This window comes from Ceratotherium simum, chromosome 28, assembly GCF_057802395.1.
Source record: "Ceratotherium simum simum isolate JZ-2026a chromosome 28, ASM5780239v1, whole genome shotgun sequence".
Lineage (NCBI taxonomy): Eukaryota > Metazoa > Chordata > Mammalia > Perissodactyla > Rhinocerotidae > Ceratotherium > Ceratotherium simum.
Genome location: NC_141927.1, coordinates 1415815 through 1433286, shown reverse-complemented (window position 1 = coordinate 1433286; position 17472 = coordinate 1415815). Strand labels below are relative to the sequence as shown.

General features: G+C 43.6%; 1 protein-coding gene across 1 annotated transcript in view; it reads right to left on the bottom strand.

The window, feature by feature from the left end:
• Nucleotides 1–5172: 5172 nt before the first annotated feature.
• Nucleotides 5173–17472, bottom strand: part of DLGAP2 (DLG associated protein 2) — a 759496-nt gene continuing 747196 nt past the window's right edge. Inside the window, exons 13-15 of the mRNA XM_087418643.1 lie at nucleotides 13180–13271; nucleotides 8087–8239; nucleotides 5173–5391 (exon numbers count right to left, since the gene is read on the bottom strand). Coding sequence (XP_087274769.1) covers nucleotides 5173–5391; nucleotides 8087–8239; nucleotides 13180–13271 — 464 coding nt within the window. The remainder of the gene's footprint in view (nucleotides 5392–8086; nucleotides 8240–13179; nucleotides 13272–17472) is intronic.

Below are 17472 nucleotides of genomic sequence, written 5' to 3'. Positions count from 1 at the left end.
CTGCCTACCCACGACAGTATTCCAAAGAAAGGACCCCTGCGTCTGGTGGTCCTGATCTACTCTGAGATATTTATGATCTGACTTGACTTCTGCAAGCATCCCACACACAGCTGGGAGGACAACTGAGAAGAGGACCATGGCACTTTACCTTTGACAATAACTGACACTTTTACCACCTGTTCCCAAGGAGCTCACGGGACTATAGAGCCAGCAAGTCATTAATCTTCATGGTGTGTCTGTGCGGGAGACAAAGGATGGGAAGAAACTGAGACGTGAAGTTAAGCTAAGGTGAACTTGGTTGCCCGACTAAGCCGGCTAGAGATTTCTGAGCTTCTCATTCGTTTCCAAAACATTCTGCAGCCACTCTGTGCTGAGAGACATTTAGCTTAACGTGTAAAAGTGCACCTTCCCTCCAGCATTCTCTTCACTGCCCCCAATTTATTGCAACTATCAACACAGTAAAAGTGACAAGATGGGCCTCTTGCCGTGAAGGCACAGGGATCTGATTTGAACTTACGTGATGCATTTTATGACAAATGGTGCAGGAGTGCTGAGTGCTGAGCGAAGCCATTTCCATTGCTCCAGCCCGTGGTTACACATGCTCACTAATCAGCAGCTGAATCTATTCTGGATCTCTTACACTTGTGGTTTTCTATTTTATTTTCAAATTTTGGAACCCTGTATTCAACCCAAAGTTTCACACAAGCGTAAACCAAGATGCTGATAAAAACCAACTGAACCCTCAGGAAGTTCCAAGGGTAAGGTTTGAAACCATGTCTTCAGCTACCTGATTAGTACATTAAATCTGCAGGAAAAAGAAAAAATTTGGAGGTTCAAGGCTTGAGAAGAAAGGAGATGGCTGGAATGAGTGCACATGAGGTATGTAGAATTTAGCCATTTAGGCCTGTTTCGGGGAGACTTGACTCTATGCTCTTGGGCAGGAATGCTCCACTTTTGAGAAGTGTGGGCCAGACGCAGTATCTGGGTGCACTCCCCAAACTGGTACTGTTGGGACAACACCTTTACATTCACGGTGGGACATGTGGCCCTCGTTTCCTGCTGCCTCCCCCACGGAGATTCACGGAGGTCTCCACCCATGAACCATGGCGCTGGAGACTCTGGTCAGCCTGGGGACTCACATATTCCTAAGCTATTCAGACATGGCACATGGGACCATCTGTCCATTTGAAGGTTCTGGGAACCCGTCACAATTCTGAGTGAGGCTGATCGCTCTTCCTAGCAAAAAGCAGCTCAAATATTGTCTGCATCTCCCTGAAAAGGCTCCACTGGCTGCCACATCCCTAGGGCCACATGAGGTCCTGTCTGATTTGATGGAGTTACTGCCAATGGAAAAAGACTTCCTGGTGAAGACTATCATCCCTTTCTCCCACTCCCTACTTGCCACCAAAAGGTTTGGCCCAAACCAGAGAGCTGTTCTGAAAGCACAAATTCCATGGTCACCACAGGCCCTTTGACCAAATCTCTGCAATAGGACTGTTCTTCCCAGTGAGATTCCATCTGGGATTGGGATTGGGATGGGGTGGGGAGAGCCTCTAAGGGCTGGCCCAAAGCAGTGGAGATGAGCGAACACACAACGCAGGATCTTTCAATTAAAGTGATGGAAAGAGTGGCGGCTCAATGTGGTCCTGAGAAAGGCAGAAATCAACACAGGGCAAATGCAACAGAGACCCCAAAGAAATGGTCAAACTGAACACGTCTGGGTGCTCTGGGCCTGTGTTGTCTTCCAGTCATAATCCAGCCACTTCCATAGGAGCCAGCAGGGAGAGTCCTTCTAGTTTTCGGGTCACTGATTTTGTGGCTATTTCTTTTTTTAAAGAGGGAGCCTTAAATGTAATTTGTTTTTTTCCTAATAATACACTTTCTATTTAATGCTGGAAGTCTTTAGTATTGATCTTGAGGTGAAAACATCAACAACATTTCCTTTTAAACAAAAATGTAATTTTTTGGTATCATACAACAGTTTGATTCTCTATATACCATTCTAGGGTCATTATATAAATTTTCTGAGGAAAAAAATGGCAACAATTGTCACTAACACCTACTTTTACATTAAACACAATGATCGATGAAGATGTGTGAGATGAATTACATTGAAAGCACTCTCATTCACAAGGGACATTCGCCTTTTCTGGGTTTTGTTCAACATTAGGATCCCGTTTATTATACTTGTGTTTTGATTTCAAAAGTTAACTAAAGCCTTCAGCATGGCAAGATCAACTTGTTGGCTGGGAGGAAAACAATTTCTAAAGTAACACTTGAGTTTCAACAGCTATCGCTGGATCTTTCGGGAATACAGGTAGGCGATCATAGACCACATTGTACTGTTTTTCATGATAATGTTCATAGAACATGGTGCGTTATCATTTTCAACCATATTCTCAAATTTATACATAATCTTTTATTAAAATTATATTCATAATGTGGTGAAATGATGGCACTATAGCTCTGTATTATGTATTGGCTAGAAGTGACTGAAATAAGTTAGCATGATTAACACAAGTATTATAAACCGTTTTATTTTTCTTCACATGTACAATATGTAAACATGGCTTGTCTTCTGCATTTCGGGATGGAATGTCATCTGCATGAAAACTGAATATATTGCACTTAGTCATGTAGCGTAAACAGGTAACACTCCATCAGATCCAGCAGCAGGCACCTGCTCCACATGACAGAACCTTCTTTGGAACACGGAGGACCAAACAGGAGTTCATACTGTTCCCACTTCCAATCAGTGTGGGTTAATTTGCTCACCTAGGGATGGTTTAGGCCAAGATTCTTGGGGGTTTTAAGATAAAAATAAGTATACAAAACATATGAAAAATTAATCCAAATCCAGTGAATACTTTTGTTCATGTCAGGATCAGAGAATCTGGGATCTGAAATGGATAATTATTGTCCAAATTTATCATTTGTTGTTATATGTTTTGCACAAGTTGAAGCAAATGGGATAGAACACATCAGCTGCCAGTAGATATACACGTGTGATAGGTTGGCGTGCACGTGTGTGTGTCACATCTCTTCTTCCCAAGGAGTATACACCAACTTTGCTTTCCTGTGGTTAATCCTAAGAGCAGTTCATCTTAAATAATACATCATTTGTAAAGTCTAAAATGCCAATATTTGCAAATACATTTGTTTTTAACATACTTCAGTGAATACAGGAAGAAGCATCATTATTGTACACTACTCAGGATTTAGGTATTTATTTAGGTAGAAAAAATGCTTTGAACACTCTGGGGAACTAAGTTTCACTTATAGAAGAATATTTCAGGGAAATTTTTCTTTTTTGCATTTTTCAAGGATATACATTCGTACTGATTTTTGCTTCCAAATATATTTTAAGGCTGTTTGGTAAAATATATACCAGATATGAGGCTCAATTTACAGGGTTTTGTTCTTACAGGGAATTCTTAACTATTCAGCTTTAAAAAACTAAAACTTTGAAGCTAAACATGCTTTAATATCAACTGTGCTCCAATGAACCCCATGCTTCATGGAATGGAGAATATGAGGAAAACGAAAAACGGTGGGCTTAAAGAATGCCCCAATTGTGTAATTACCGTGCTGGATGCTCTTGATAACATTATCACGCTGCAGAGAAGCTGGGTGCATTTTAAAGTGCGAGTCAGGTGAGGACAAAGTGCTACAGGTCATCAGCCTTCCTGCCCGTGGCCGAGTACACGGTACTCCGGAAGCAGCGGGAGGAAGACCTGGGGTTTGGGTGGAAACATCTGTCTTCCATGCAATCCTGCTTTGACCTTGAGTTACAGTGAGAACTCTGATTTGGGACCAAATGGATAAATTTGATAGGCTCTTCCTTTGAAGACGTGTCTGCATAGCAATACACAAGTCGTGTTGGAGCGATGGTCACTGCCTGCGTCTAAATTTAATTAGACAAACGGAGAGCCTTCTCGTTAGAGTCCTTCCTGGTTTTCTCTGGCGCCAATCAGAATCATGAAAACTAATTACTTAAAGTCTGCAGCTGGAAATCACAATATGTGACCTTTTTTTTTTGTCATGTCTAAAACAGGCAAGAAATATATTCTTGACTTGAGCAATACTGCATAGGACAAAAGAATTCTGGAAAAATACAAATGTAAACTACATTTCTTCTTTACCATTTAAACTGAGATATACTTACCACTCACATTCATATTTCTTAAACTTTTTACAACATCACAACTGTCGTTTTAAACAAGCAAAGTTTTTTTTTTTTTTTTAAGGATACCCTGGAAAGTCAACTGATAGAGCAGTTTGAGAATATATATACATCTACAAAAAACCACGTGTCACATGAATGGTGAAACTTAAAGACAAACCGTGTGTGATGTTTTAAGTTACAAAGGAATAAAAAATACAATGACTCTTTCAACAGAGTGAGCACATTTTTTTTTTCTTTCTACTCCTGCTACAGAAGAGCTAGCTTTTCTGAAAGCTCCGATCTCCTCTCATCTGTCACTCCCTGGTGTGAATGAATATTCAGCTTAGTTTTGATTGTGCAGATTCTGGGTTTTTTTTTTAAAGGGTTCAGACTTGTACACCCCCGCGTTTCAGGACAACCACATGGTGGGGAGTTTGGTGGCTGTAAGTTCCCTTCTCACACCATAAACTTGGCACAGGGAACCTAGTGACAGGTCGACTGGATTCAGGGAACAGTAATCCTGGTTAGAGGGGGTGGGGGTCTTTCTCTCCTGCACTTCACGCTGTAGCACCTTCCACTTGGGGTATCTAATGCCTCTAGTGAGTGGTGAGATGCACCCATTTATAGTTATTTGTTATTCTTGCCTCTAATTATCTCACAATTTATAAAAATATAAATAACAAAATGTAAGCTGGGTTCCATCTCAAGAGGTGTTTCTCGTTATCCTCTGAGAACAGAGCGGATAAGTCAGGTGTCCCCACGCCCATCCATCATCGCCGACTGCAAGTCAGACCATCCGGTGGGAAAAAAGGAGTCGTTCTGGCCGGGAGCTCGGCAAACTGCGGAAATCAAAAGCCTTCCAGTGTGTTTATGGCACAAAGAACACGACAGCGAGGGCGTATTTGGTGGAGAGACGACACAGAAATGACCAGGTGGGGAGAAACTGTACAAGCGTTTTGTGGAAAACAGAAGAAAAGACAGCAGGGGAGAGTTGCCGCTGTCGGTCCCTAGAGCCGGGTCTGGGCCTCCGGGATGTAGATCTCGATGCTGTCGGCCCGCTCCGTGGCAGAATTCTGTCGGAAGGAGGCGGCCCTCTTGGCAGCCATGAGCCGTCGTCGGGCCTCTTGACGCTGTCTGTCGGGCAGGTCCAGGGACTTTTCTCTCGTGATGGGAAATTTCCCTTTAGGGGGCTTCTTTGGTATCGGAGGGGGGACCTTTCTTTCTTCCTGAAAAGCAGCACAAGCCAAAATTGGGGGGAGAGTCAGAGGAGAGCAGCACCAGTGCACAGACTCGGTCCCACGGGGTGGGGAGTGCCCTCAGAGGGTGAGCTGCCCTGACATTACCCATCTACGCAAATCTGCCCTTCTCCCGACTCCCACAATCACAGCTTGCCTTCTGCATGGTACATACTTTCTGTAACTTCCCTCAAATTCTTCAAGGTCAGGGGAGGAGTCTGGCAAAGGGGTTACAAACAAGGAAATACACTCCACACATTAACATTTAACATCTCCTTCTTCTTAGATTTAGTTTGACGTTGTTGCTAGATTAACACTTACCATGTCATCGCTGAGCATTGGCAAATACCCACAATTCCAAGCTCTTGAGATGCCCCTTGACATCCCTGTCATGGGCTATAGTCTGTTCAACAAACTCTGGAATTCCAAGGATGCTCATGAGAACCATCGTACATGGGTGTCCTAGGGAACCATTGGCCAAATTTTCTATTGTGGGCCTAAAACCTCTGACATTAACAATATTTATATATATAATGAGTTTTCTCCTGCTTGGTAAAAAGATGGAAATAATTATTTCTGACCCTTACCTCATGTTCTCAAACAAGTCACACCAAAATAGGTGTATGCTGTTTTCAGAAAGATAAATTCTACAATTCGGCAGCAAATGCAACACATTATGCTTGCAACCATTCTGGGGAAAGGTCTGTGTCCCAAACTGTGTTGTGTTATGTCGTGTTCATCCAAACTAACAGAGTAGGACCTACCACCGACCCTCCTTCCTAATGGATGGAGGGCAGGAACTCTGCCGAGACAATTCTCTCCTTCCCAGGAATGGGTATACTATGTAAGGAGCCAGAAACCTTCCTTTTCTAAGCAGATATCTAGCTGTTGGGGAGGAGGGGCACAAACCCACCACTGTGTCTTTTTCCCTTCAGCTTCCACAAAAATCCAAAGGGGGCCAGGGGTGCTTGGACGCTGGGGGAAGGAAGCAGCAGCCATGCGAGTTCAGGGGGGACACATGAGGCAGATCCCAATGTTGTGTAATATGGTTTTTGGCAGGAAGATTGTTTTGGTGTCTGCAACTTTGTTCCCCTGGCTTATTTTAAAAAGACTTGGACCAGAAGCAATGAGTCTCTCTGGACTTTCTGGTATGCGTCCCAACAATGGGGTAGGTAATTCATTAAGCCTCTCAGCTCCTCCCAAAGTTAATTCTTGCATTAGCACATGACTGTATTTACCTCTTTCCTCCTCTCTTGGTGGCCTCTGAAATATGGGGCTGTAAGAAAAGCACACTAACAATCCTCGAGAGAGTCTCCTTTTTAAGGGGGCTCACACCCTCCAGGCGTCCTGCGGTAGGAGAGAGTTGAGCAGGTGTCTTGTGGATCCAAGGAGTAGTGGCAAGAAGTGTGTCTGAAGGATACGGCATGGGGCCTCAGTGGTGTTAAAGAGCTGCTCATTATCTGGACTGGGGGGGCTATATCCTCAGTAAGAAACCGTTTCATTTTGAGGACCATTCTCTACGTATAGCTTAGGTAGAAGGGTAGCTATCAATTACTGAAGAATGAAAAATAGGAAGGATTATTGCATATCTTTAGGTTAGTTTAGTAAGTTCTATGCTTAATATTTTATTAGAATAACTGTTTCATTCGGAACCATTACTTAGGCTCTCCTTCACTTTAAAACCAAACCATAGACCACCTGGACATGCTTACGTACCATTTATGGCTCACGTACAATCTATGTACTCGCACACCCCCTGCCCCTGTTATCTGTGGTAAGAGGGACTTTGTCAGTCATCCACGATGGCATCTATGGCATCTAGCCTGGAACTCCACTAAGACCTTCAACGACACCTTTTGGGGAAGAGTAGATGATAACGATGGTGGCTTTCATTCCAATGATCTAGGTATACATGCTCAGCTATATATTAAACACCACTGCCCAAAAGTATGTTGGATTAATTTTCTTTAACATTTTATTTTAATTGATAACATCTGTCTAGAAAAGTCAGATTATAATTACTTAGAACTTCTCTAAAATGTGTTAGGAAATTAAGACATTTATTGCTAATTCAGACCTATCTGTTAGCCCCATGAAGATGATATCTTCAGGGAAGAAGTGAAATCATAGGGTTCAAATTTAATGGAAATTTTAAACCTATGTTCAGGGCCAAGGCTGACAGATCTACAGGAAGTTTACATCATCAAACTGTTCAGTAAAGTTCACAATGTCTTCTTGTCTTCAACTGCAGCTATGCAACTAGAAAGTTGACCTGAGTGGAAGACAGTCATTGTACCCAGACCTGAAACTTCCCTGTCGGAAATCATCTTCCTACAATCCAAACAGAGGTTTGATGAAAATAATTCAGAGGACAGATCCCTAAGAGACGTGAGACTAGAGATTTACATGTGATTTTTGGGTAGTGTCTTCTCTGAATTGTCTATGGCCAAGAGACACAGCAATAGAGAAACTATTTCCTCCACATGGCCAATGACTTAACTCCATCCAAGTTTATGAACACACATAGATATACAGATATGAAAATGTGATCCTGTATTGCTAACCAAAGACCGGGGACCACCTTATAATGTAGTGTTTGGAGCAGACCATTTCTGCAACTGGATTAGCTCCCAGGAGGCCAACTACAGCGGCGTGCCAGGAAACCACGTGGCGTGGGCATAATTACCTTCCTTTCAGGAGACTCTATGATCTTCCAGTCGTTGAGCTTCAGCTGGTGCAGCTCATCGAACTTCATGCTGACGTCCTCGATGGAAAGCTGCAGCATGTCCCAGTACCCTGCAAGGTCCTGGGACGTTGGTCTCGGCATGGCGCTGGGGTCCTGAGAACACACGTGGAATGGAATTTAGAGCCACGACAGTCTCCAGCTGGGAGAGGGCTTGGGGTGGCTGCTCTCTCCCACATGTGCCTTTCAAGGGATCGGATTAGGGAGAAGCCTGACTAATCCCAATTCTGATGCAAATATTCAGGAGCGCCCAGGATGATTCAATAACGGTTTACTTTACACAAGTATTTGCTAACAGTTTAAAAACATGAAAAGGCTATGTCCTGTATGATTCCAACTTTAAGACATTCTGGAAAAGGCAAAACCATGGAGACAGTAAAAAGACCAATTGTTGCCGGGGATTAAGGGGGAGGGAGGGATGAACAGGCAGAGCATGAGGATTTTTAGGGCAGTGGAACTACTCTGTATGATTCTACAGTGGTGGACACATGTCATTATCCATTTGTCCAAACCCATGGAGTGTACAACACCCAGAGTGACCCTAATGTAAACTGGGGACTCTGGGTGATGATGACATGTCCATGTAGGTTCATCAGTTGTGACAAATGTACCAGCTGGTGGGGATGTTGATAGTGGGAGAGGCTGTGCATGTGTTGGGGGCCGGGGGCATATGGGAAATCTCTGTACCTTCTGCTCAATTTTGCTGTGAAGCTAAAACTGCTCTAAAAAAAGTCTATTAAATGTATATATATGTAGTACATTCATTCATTGTTTCATTTTGAAAATGCTTTCTTAGAACCTGGGAATGGTGGTAAATATTAAAGTTTTTAAAAGCGTCACAGTTCATAAAAGCAATAGGGGCCTGCGTTTTTGATCACCTGTTGGATCATTCAGAAGCCTGGTGCTCAGGACAGGGATTACGAGGGTCTGCTGCGGTGTTGGCAGTGGTGGGGCTGTGATGATAATGGGCTTGGACTACTCCTATTTCCTTCTGATTGTTCTCTGATGGGTCCCAGCTCTAATTCTGACTGTCAGGGACAGCCTACACATGCACCATGTATTTGCTTTGCTCCCATGTGGAGGGAGGATAGACACGTCATCGTATGAAGGAACAAAACAGTCTCATAGACAGCTTCCCCGAACTCAGAAGGTACAGGTGATGCCACAGAGCCACAGACTGGCAGCTCGTGGGCCAAATGTGGCCCAAAGATGTGTTCTGTTTCTCTGCACATTGCACAGTTTCAACGAGCTGTCTGCATTTAAAGTTGGGTGATCACAATATCAGAGCGCTGGCCGCCCAGCCCATTCCCACATCACACAACACTGGCGGAGTGACCGCAGCCCGGCGGGCACCTCTCTGGTACCTCAGCCCCACGTCCTCCGTCTGATGCAGGCTGGCTTCTCTCCGTCCCTTCACCTGCCTGCAGGCATGTGAGTTTGCAACCATGGGTTAAGGGTATGGATTTTTCTGCATGTGGTTCCTTTGATTCAGTGGGAGGCTGTCTCAGATTAAACAGGCAGAGACATTTCTGGTGGATAAGCATTTATCTAAATTTGCTTAAAATGTGCAATTTTCAGTTTACTCATAAGTTGTTCACATTAAGTACAACACAAACTTCTATTTGGTTTGGTTTAAGCTTCCTTTAACCTATGTCTTAGCCTATTCAGGCTGCTATGACAAGAATATCACTGGGGGGCTTGTGAACAACAGAAATTTGCTTCTCAGGGTTCTGGAGGTTGGAAGTCCAAGATCAAGGTGTCAGCAGATTCTGTGTCTGGTGAGGCCCGCTTCCTGGTTCATAGACAACATCTTCTCTGTGTCCTCACATCGGGGAAGGGGCTGGGAGCTCTCTGGGGTCCTTTTATAAAGGCACTAATCCCATTCGTGAGGACTCCACCCTCATGACCCAATCTCCTCCCAGAGTGCCCCCTCCTAACACCATCACCTTGGAGGTTAGGATTTCAACATGTGATTTTGGGGGGACACACACATTCAGTCTATAGCAACCCAGGTTGACATCCATATCAAAATGATTGCTTTTGATCCCAATCTCATTCTGAGTACGCAACCAGATGGTGGCCAGTGCTAACAGAAAGGGTCGGAGGGTAAGAACTGCCACCCGAAGCGATTGCAGAAAACGCCCTCACCTCCTCATCCTCAGAAGTGAGAATTGCAATTCCGGGCGGCTTTCTGCTCTGTTGAAGCTCGTTCTTCTGTTGAGCCACAAGAGGGCCACCTCAGCCGTGCAGATCCCCAGGAGCAGAGGCCTCCCAGGTCCAGCGAGGGTTTCACAGGACCAGGCCACGCCGAGCGGGCAGCTCTGGCCCAGAGACAAGAGAGCCCACTGGGCTTCGGGTTTTTCACTTTGTGTATGAATCTGAACTCAACCTCTGCTTGTGAAGAACAAGAAAACAAACTCTTGTGTTGGGGCCGCGTCCTGCGTGAGGACAGAACAAGGAGCCCGAGGGCTCCACGGTCGGGGCAGGGTCACGTTGGTGGGAAGAGGACTTCTCACACCAAAGGACGCATCGTTGGGTCCCAATTTGAGTTTCTAAGTGAGGTTTGTGTTTCCTTCTTCTGGAAGACTTCACAAATATGGCGAACTTTCTTTTTTAGGTTCAGGCGTCATGGTGCCTGATGTGTGGGAAGGAAGCAGAGTGGCTGCTCCTGTCAAGTCCCAAAGGTCGGACTGCTGGGGTCTGGTCACGTCCTCAAAGAGAAAATCTAAAGAAGCATCTGGGCGGCGGAGGTCAAGGCTCCCGTCGACGTTTGTCCTCACCGTCACTCCATGAGGCTGACAGAGCGGCCTCTGGGCTCCCCTGGAAGTACAGCCAGGAGCTGGTCCCACGGCCTCTATTCTTTTCTGGGGGAGGTGGTTGCATCTGTATCCACTGGACATTCAGATACCCTGATATGTTTATAAATTTTTCTTAAATGTCACTGGTGTATCATGCCACGCTCTCCCAGCAAAGTGACACAGCACTCGAAATTCTTGTTAAACTGCGGTCATGTAGAATTCACTTTGCACCCTGGCTCCGACACCTAGGGTCCCTGTGATATGGCCCCTGATGCTCCCAGGCTCTGGAGCGTTTCCTTGCATGCCGGTGGTATACAGAGAATGGCTGAGAAGACCGAACACACGCCTTGTGGATCTTGTTCAAACGCAGAGTCGACCCACAGGAGCGAATGCGATTCTGCATTTCTACTAAGCTTGCTGCGGATGCTGCACTGCTGGTCCAGGAAGCACAAGCATCAACCTACAAGCTCAAGGGCAGACCCTCTCCAGTGTCGTCTGCATGCTGGTTATGTGATGAGTCACCCATACGTCCTTACCTTGAAGAGTGTCTGCTCTGTGAAGTCTACCTTAAATGTCCAGGCAGGTTCTGACTTATTTTTCAGAGTCATTCCTTTGACTTGAAATTTATTTACCAACCTAAAGCTTCCAGCAACCAGCAATGCTGCTTTTAATTGTGGGCAATTTGGCTTTGATAAGCAAGACATCTGCTTATCCTTCCAGCATCCCTCCCCTGCCAGGCCTGTCTTAGACAACCCCCACCCTTCTCCAACAAATGCTTCAAAGTTTTTTTTGGTCTAATCCTAGATAGAAGCCAAAATAAAAGGAAGTAGACATGTCAAATATTTCAAAATTCAAAAGCATTTTTTTTAAGGTTAACATGAAGTGCAATCTGACATATATAAGAGGCATCAAAAGTATTGGGATGGATAAACTTTAAGTCTAATATTAGCTGCATCTGGCAGAGAGGATGTGAACATTTTGTGGGCCTGAATGACGTACCTCTGCTACTCACAGGACGGGCACTGTAGACGACCATTTCCTAAAGACGGTGACCACCTGTGCTTACCGACTCAGTGAGACACGGCGCAAGCTCTTTAGTGGCCTAAATCAGTACTTTAAAGATGATAATTAAATAGATATTACGGAAGAGGCTATTTACGGAGGAGAACACGCCTGGTAAGCATGATAACTGAATGTCTCCACAGCTCTATGTCTCCTTCTGTTCTCGCTTTTCAAATGATGATTATCACTTCATGTCATATGGACATGTTCGTAACTCTTTAAATTTCATGATGAACTTTAATGGAGTTAATTGGAGAATATTAGAGAAAACATACTTTTTAACAAACCCAATTAAAAGGGGTGAACTGGCAACTCTGATGTCCTGTGCTTCCTTTGATGTAGAAGAACATCCTATAGGTTCACGTGTCTCCTCGCAAATTAAAAAGCAAAACAAGACAAAATCAAATCACTCAGCACTGTTGCTACGTGCACGAGGCCTAGAGGGACCTATTTGCATTTTAATGAAAATGTTTGGTCTGAAGGAAATCAATGCATAGATTATAAAATAGCCTATAAAGTAATATGTATACTATTTAGCAATTTCTCTGAATAAAATTAAGTGAATACTTTGTTTAGTAAGATAAGATAAATACAAACACACACATATTCATACATAGATATAGTGTGTGTATATATATGTTCACATATGTATATGCAAGTATATTGAACATATATATAAATATGTTTATATATACATGGTTTTCTTTCCTTTGATTTTCAGGAAGATCAGAACCAAGCTTAATGCCAACTATATTAATAACCTAGTTAATGGAATACTCATTTCACTCCTGACTATAAAATATGAAGCACAAATTATTTCTAAAATGTCTGTAAATGTAGTTGTTTGTGTTTTATTCAAGCCACTTCATATTACTGTCTTTATTTGTGACCTTAATTTTCATTTCCTTTGCTAAGTTCTCAGTGGAAACCCAGCTGCCAAGAACATCTCACAGCACAGGGGACATTTCTGTCTTCCCACCCAGCCCTGCTCCCTCTTCCCCCAACACTCCTGCAGCCTCTTTGCCTGGGGCCATGTTTAAGCGTCCCCAGAACCCAGAAGCACCCTCTCTTCATTCAATAGTCTTACAGGCGTCTTAAACAGGAAAGGAGCGAGAAGGTAAAGAGAGCGCGTTCAGCTTGGTTATAGGACCTGAGGTGACCTGAGGACTCACTTACCATATTCTGTTGGCAAAGCCAATAAAACTGCTGGAATTTCTGGGACATCAGAAGCTGGGCACTCCCCACAGCACTCCTGATCTTACCGAGAACTGTGCAAAGACACAAACAGGTTTAAAACTGGGTCAGTCAAAAAACCAAAGATAAGCATTTCACTGGGAGTGCAGCTATCGTCTCCTCTGCTGGGGTCACAGCTTTGCATTCATTGTGGGGACACGTCCACGACTGGATTTTCTTTCACTCTGCTCATTCCTGATTCACGATAATAGCTTTGGTAGATCCCAACTCACGTGATTCTCAAAAGCACTTAGGAATCTGTTGGAATACATTGCTTACCACTATACCCCGGGCCTGTTTATCTCAGATAAGTGTTATTGCCTAAGCAACAATTTAAAAGTTATTCATAGACTTGACACCACATCTAGCTCTTACAGCCAGAAGTGGATTATTCCCACCTGCTCAATTTCGTCTTCTCTGTTGGGGGTCCCTCAAGACTGTTTGCAGCACACAGATAACAACTAACCAGACCAGCCACTTTCAAACTCAGATACCTGCTAGTGACTAGTTCAGTCCATCGACTCTGGCTTTCACATGAAGAGAGCCATGGCCAGCTTGTATCTGCCAACGCTGGGCGGGAATGGTTAAGGAGATCTGTCGTTCACGAGAGCAGAGGTGAGAGAACCATCGCCACTCACATGATATTTGTGTGCTTATGGTTTATCTACTTCAGGGTGGAACATTCACGTACTCAAGGTTTCATCTAGAGAAGACAGCGAGTAGAGCTCAAAGACCCAAACAGCAAGCACATGAGTCTCCTGGGGGTCTTGTTACGAGGTCGATTCTGACTCAGTAGGTCTGGGGTGTGGCCTGATACTGTGCATTTCTCACAAGCACCAGGGCTGCCCGTGCTGGTCCACGGGGCACCCTTGACTATCGAAGCTGTAGGGATTGTCCACAGAGGCGGAAACTGAGGTCCAGAGAAGTAAACTCAATTCCATGAGCTTTCTCCCATAATTTCCACAAACATTAGTAATTTTAACGGGCAGTCTCCAAACCAATTATTTGTCAGGCTCATTCAATGTGTGTTAGAATGTGGCATTAAAGATTCTGATGTCTTGACAGCCAAGCCACGCTGCCGCTGTGTTCCCTTTCCTTGGCCTCACTCCGGGGGAAAAGGAATAATCACAGACGGTGGTTGGAAAGCGCCTTAATATCCACATAAAGAAATGCTATGAGGCTATTGAAACTGATGTCCCAGAAATAAACCTACTAGTGTGAAAAGATGCTTAAGACAAGCTGTAATGTAAATAAGTCAATCCCAAAACAGCAGGTACAGCACAGCATTCATTTTCTAAAAACGAGGGTCTGGCACTACATATAACGCGTTCTGAAAAGTGATCTTCTCCTGCGTAAGATAATGGACTTAGAAACGTCTTCATTTGTCTGTATTTTCTTATCTTCTGTAATGAACTCAGATTGTTGTTCCCCAAAGTTTTCTTACGAAAAATGTCACACGTACAGAAAATTCGAGAGAAAAGTCTCACAAGCACCTCTGTCCTGTCACTTAGAATCAGCAGTTAGCACCCTGCCACACGAGCAGGTTGATTTCTCTGAACCACCTGAAGATGAGCTGGAGCCAGCACGTCCCTGCCATCGTCCTGTACAAGCCCAACGTCATTATCATGCCTAAGAAGTTAATAAATCCCTAATAGCATCTAATTCTAGATGGCATCTAGGATATTAAAAAAGAGTTTAAAAAATGTAACTTTTAATAAAAGTGACTGTTAGATCATACTTTGGCATCCTTTTAGACTCAAAAAAAGAAAAAATGGTACATCGTCAGGCATGGTGATACCTGGCCCTCTGTCTTTTACAAATCCACTTCATGAGGGGCTTGCACACCACCCCACCCCACCCATCCTGCCCACCTCCTTGATCTGATTTGTCAGCGTCTGGCAGCGGGGAGGGGAGTGACACACACACAGGAAGGAAGCAGGAGCCCCTGAAGGTGGCGCAGGGTGCAGAGTAAGGGATGGGCTCAGTTCAGGATTTAACATGCAGTGGAGGAAGGCAGTGGGATTGGAGCATTTCCTAGAAGGGGTGAAAGTCCTTCAAACTTTGTCCACATTTTGATCCCTAAACTGAACACGTTTCTGCAGCTCTGGTCTCACTGCTCCGTGTGGAGGATCTACCTTTGGTTTTGAAATGTTGAATTTCCATTGTAAACCCCATTACCTGCATGACTGATGAAAACATGTAAAGAGACTCGTCTTAATCAAGCTGTCCCTGCAGGAATATATAGGAGTGACGAATAAATGTGCTTCTTTTTACCGAGTCTATGCTTCCTCAAATGGCAATTAAAAAGTCAATCAGTTTTATACAATTTGAAGTTTTAATCCCTAATTTTCATATTCTTCTTAAAATGTAATTCAACGGAAACATTCACATAAAGTCCTTCACTTTATAATCTTTAGCACCACACGGATAGATGGGCACTATCTTGGTGTTGATTGAATGTAGTGAAGGGTTATTATAAAGGGTAGAAATTGATTATTGCTGGGAGAGATCATGAATGTCGAAGAGTGTAGCTAATGATGTGATGGCTAATGGCAGGAGGATTTTGCTGTTCACGGAACGGGGATGACTCTATCTGAAACCTATCATGTAAACAGCTTCCGATAATTGCAAAGAATTCAAAGTGAAAATTCAATTCATTTTTTTCCATTATACCTCCCTAATTTTGTCATAGTTTAGACACTTTTTCTTTCAAGAGCTGCAGATAAGGACTAATGCTCATCAGAATGCAGATTTACAAAGACCCTGATACAACCCTCGCCTTTGATGTACAAAGAAATTTGATTAACTTACTTGCTCCTTTAATTTATTCTTCACACGTCTTCTACAATTTCCAGTTCTACCTAAATTTGCTATGAAACGCCAGGACAACATTTACACTATCCTTTTCTTCTAAAATTTGAAGTGGATTTTTGTAGACTTTGCAGATCGTTGGAAATGATCATTTGAATATTTATTACCTCCTGATCTCCTAGGATTCCTTCGTGACTAATGTCGTAGAGCAGGTGTGGAGAAATTGCTGCTTCCACGACTCTCCTCCCTTCCAGATCTCAAGCTTGACCATTTTCCTATTTATCGAGCACACTTTTCTTTTTATGCTCCTGTTTCCCCATGGTCATTTGGTGGTTGGGACGTGTGGGGACATCTCCATAGGGCACTTACCACATATTTAGCAAGAACCTGGGCACAATCCCTGGTTTGTGTCTGCTATCAGAAGTCTGGAAGCAGTGGCTGCTCTATCAAGCTATACAATACGTTGGATCCCTGAGGCTCCTATAACCAAGTGCCCGTAGCATCTCTTCTGCTCAGAATGATCGTCATTATTTCTGATTCTCCAATTTGTTCTCTGCTCTGTTGATCTGAGACATCCTGGGCAAACTGCAGACATAGCTGCAGCTTCTCTCTGGTCATGACCTCCTCATCCCCCTGCATTAGGATGTGGTCCATGCATTCTCAGGTCACTCTGAGCTATCTGTCATTTCCTCTTCCCTGTGCTGACTGCAGCTAGACATCTCCCTACTCCGGAGATCATGGCACCTCAGCATGGATGAAGGTCTGGGAGACCCAATGCCATACATCTAATCCTAACTCTTGTGTAGTATGGTCTGTGAACCTGTGGGTCCGTCACTCACTGTGTAAAAGGAGTCCCTTAGACGAGGAAATCCTAAAGCCCCCCTGGCTCTGTGAGTCTGGTTCGGTGTATCTGACCAGCTGATATTTAACATTAGCCATTTTGGGCAGAGTTGTTTTGGGGCAAGAGAACTTCTCAACACCTTTCAAAAGACCCCATTGTCAAGTTCATCATGTGATTCATTCTCTATGAACTTATTGAATAAGATCTTTGTAGCTTTGGAACAATTTCTTTTGTTTCAGAAAACATACTATTTTTTCATTTCACTCTATGCCATTTACCTGTTTGGTTAAACATAATTAATACAAAAATCCCCAAACACTAGTCTAGTAATGGTTTACAATCCCTACAGAATATAACTATTTATGTACTAACAATAGGAAGCCTATATTAATATGACTTAACCTACACCAGTATTTATGTGGGCTCACAACAGTTTTTATTAACCACAGAGGATTGAATGAATCTAAATTCCTTCAATCAGTTCAGTGAACTGTTATTATAAAATTACAGTTTGGGAAAAAATAATTTTACGTAATGGAAATTTCAATATTTGTGCTCAGAGCTTTGATTTAACAAGCCATTTA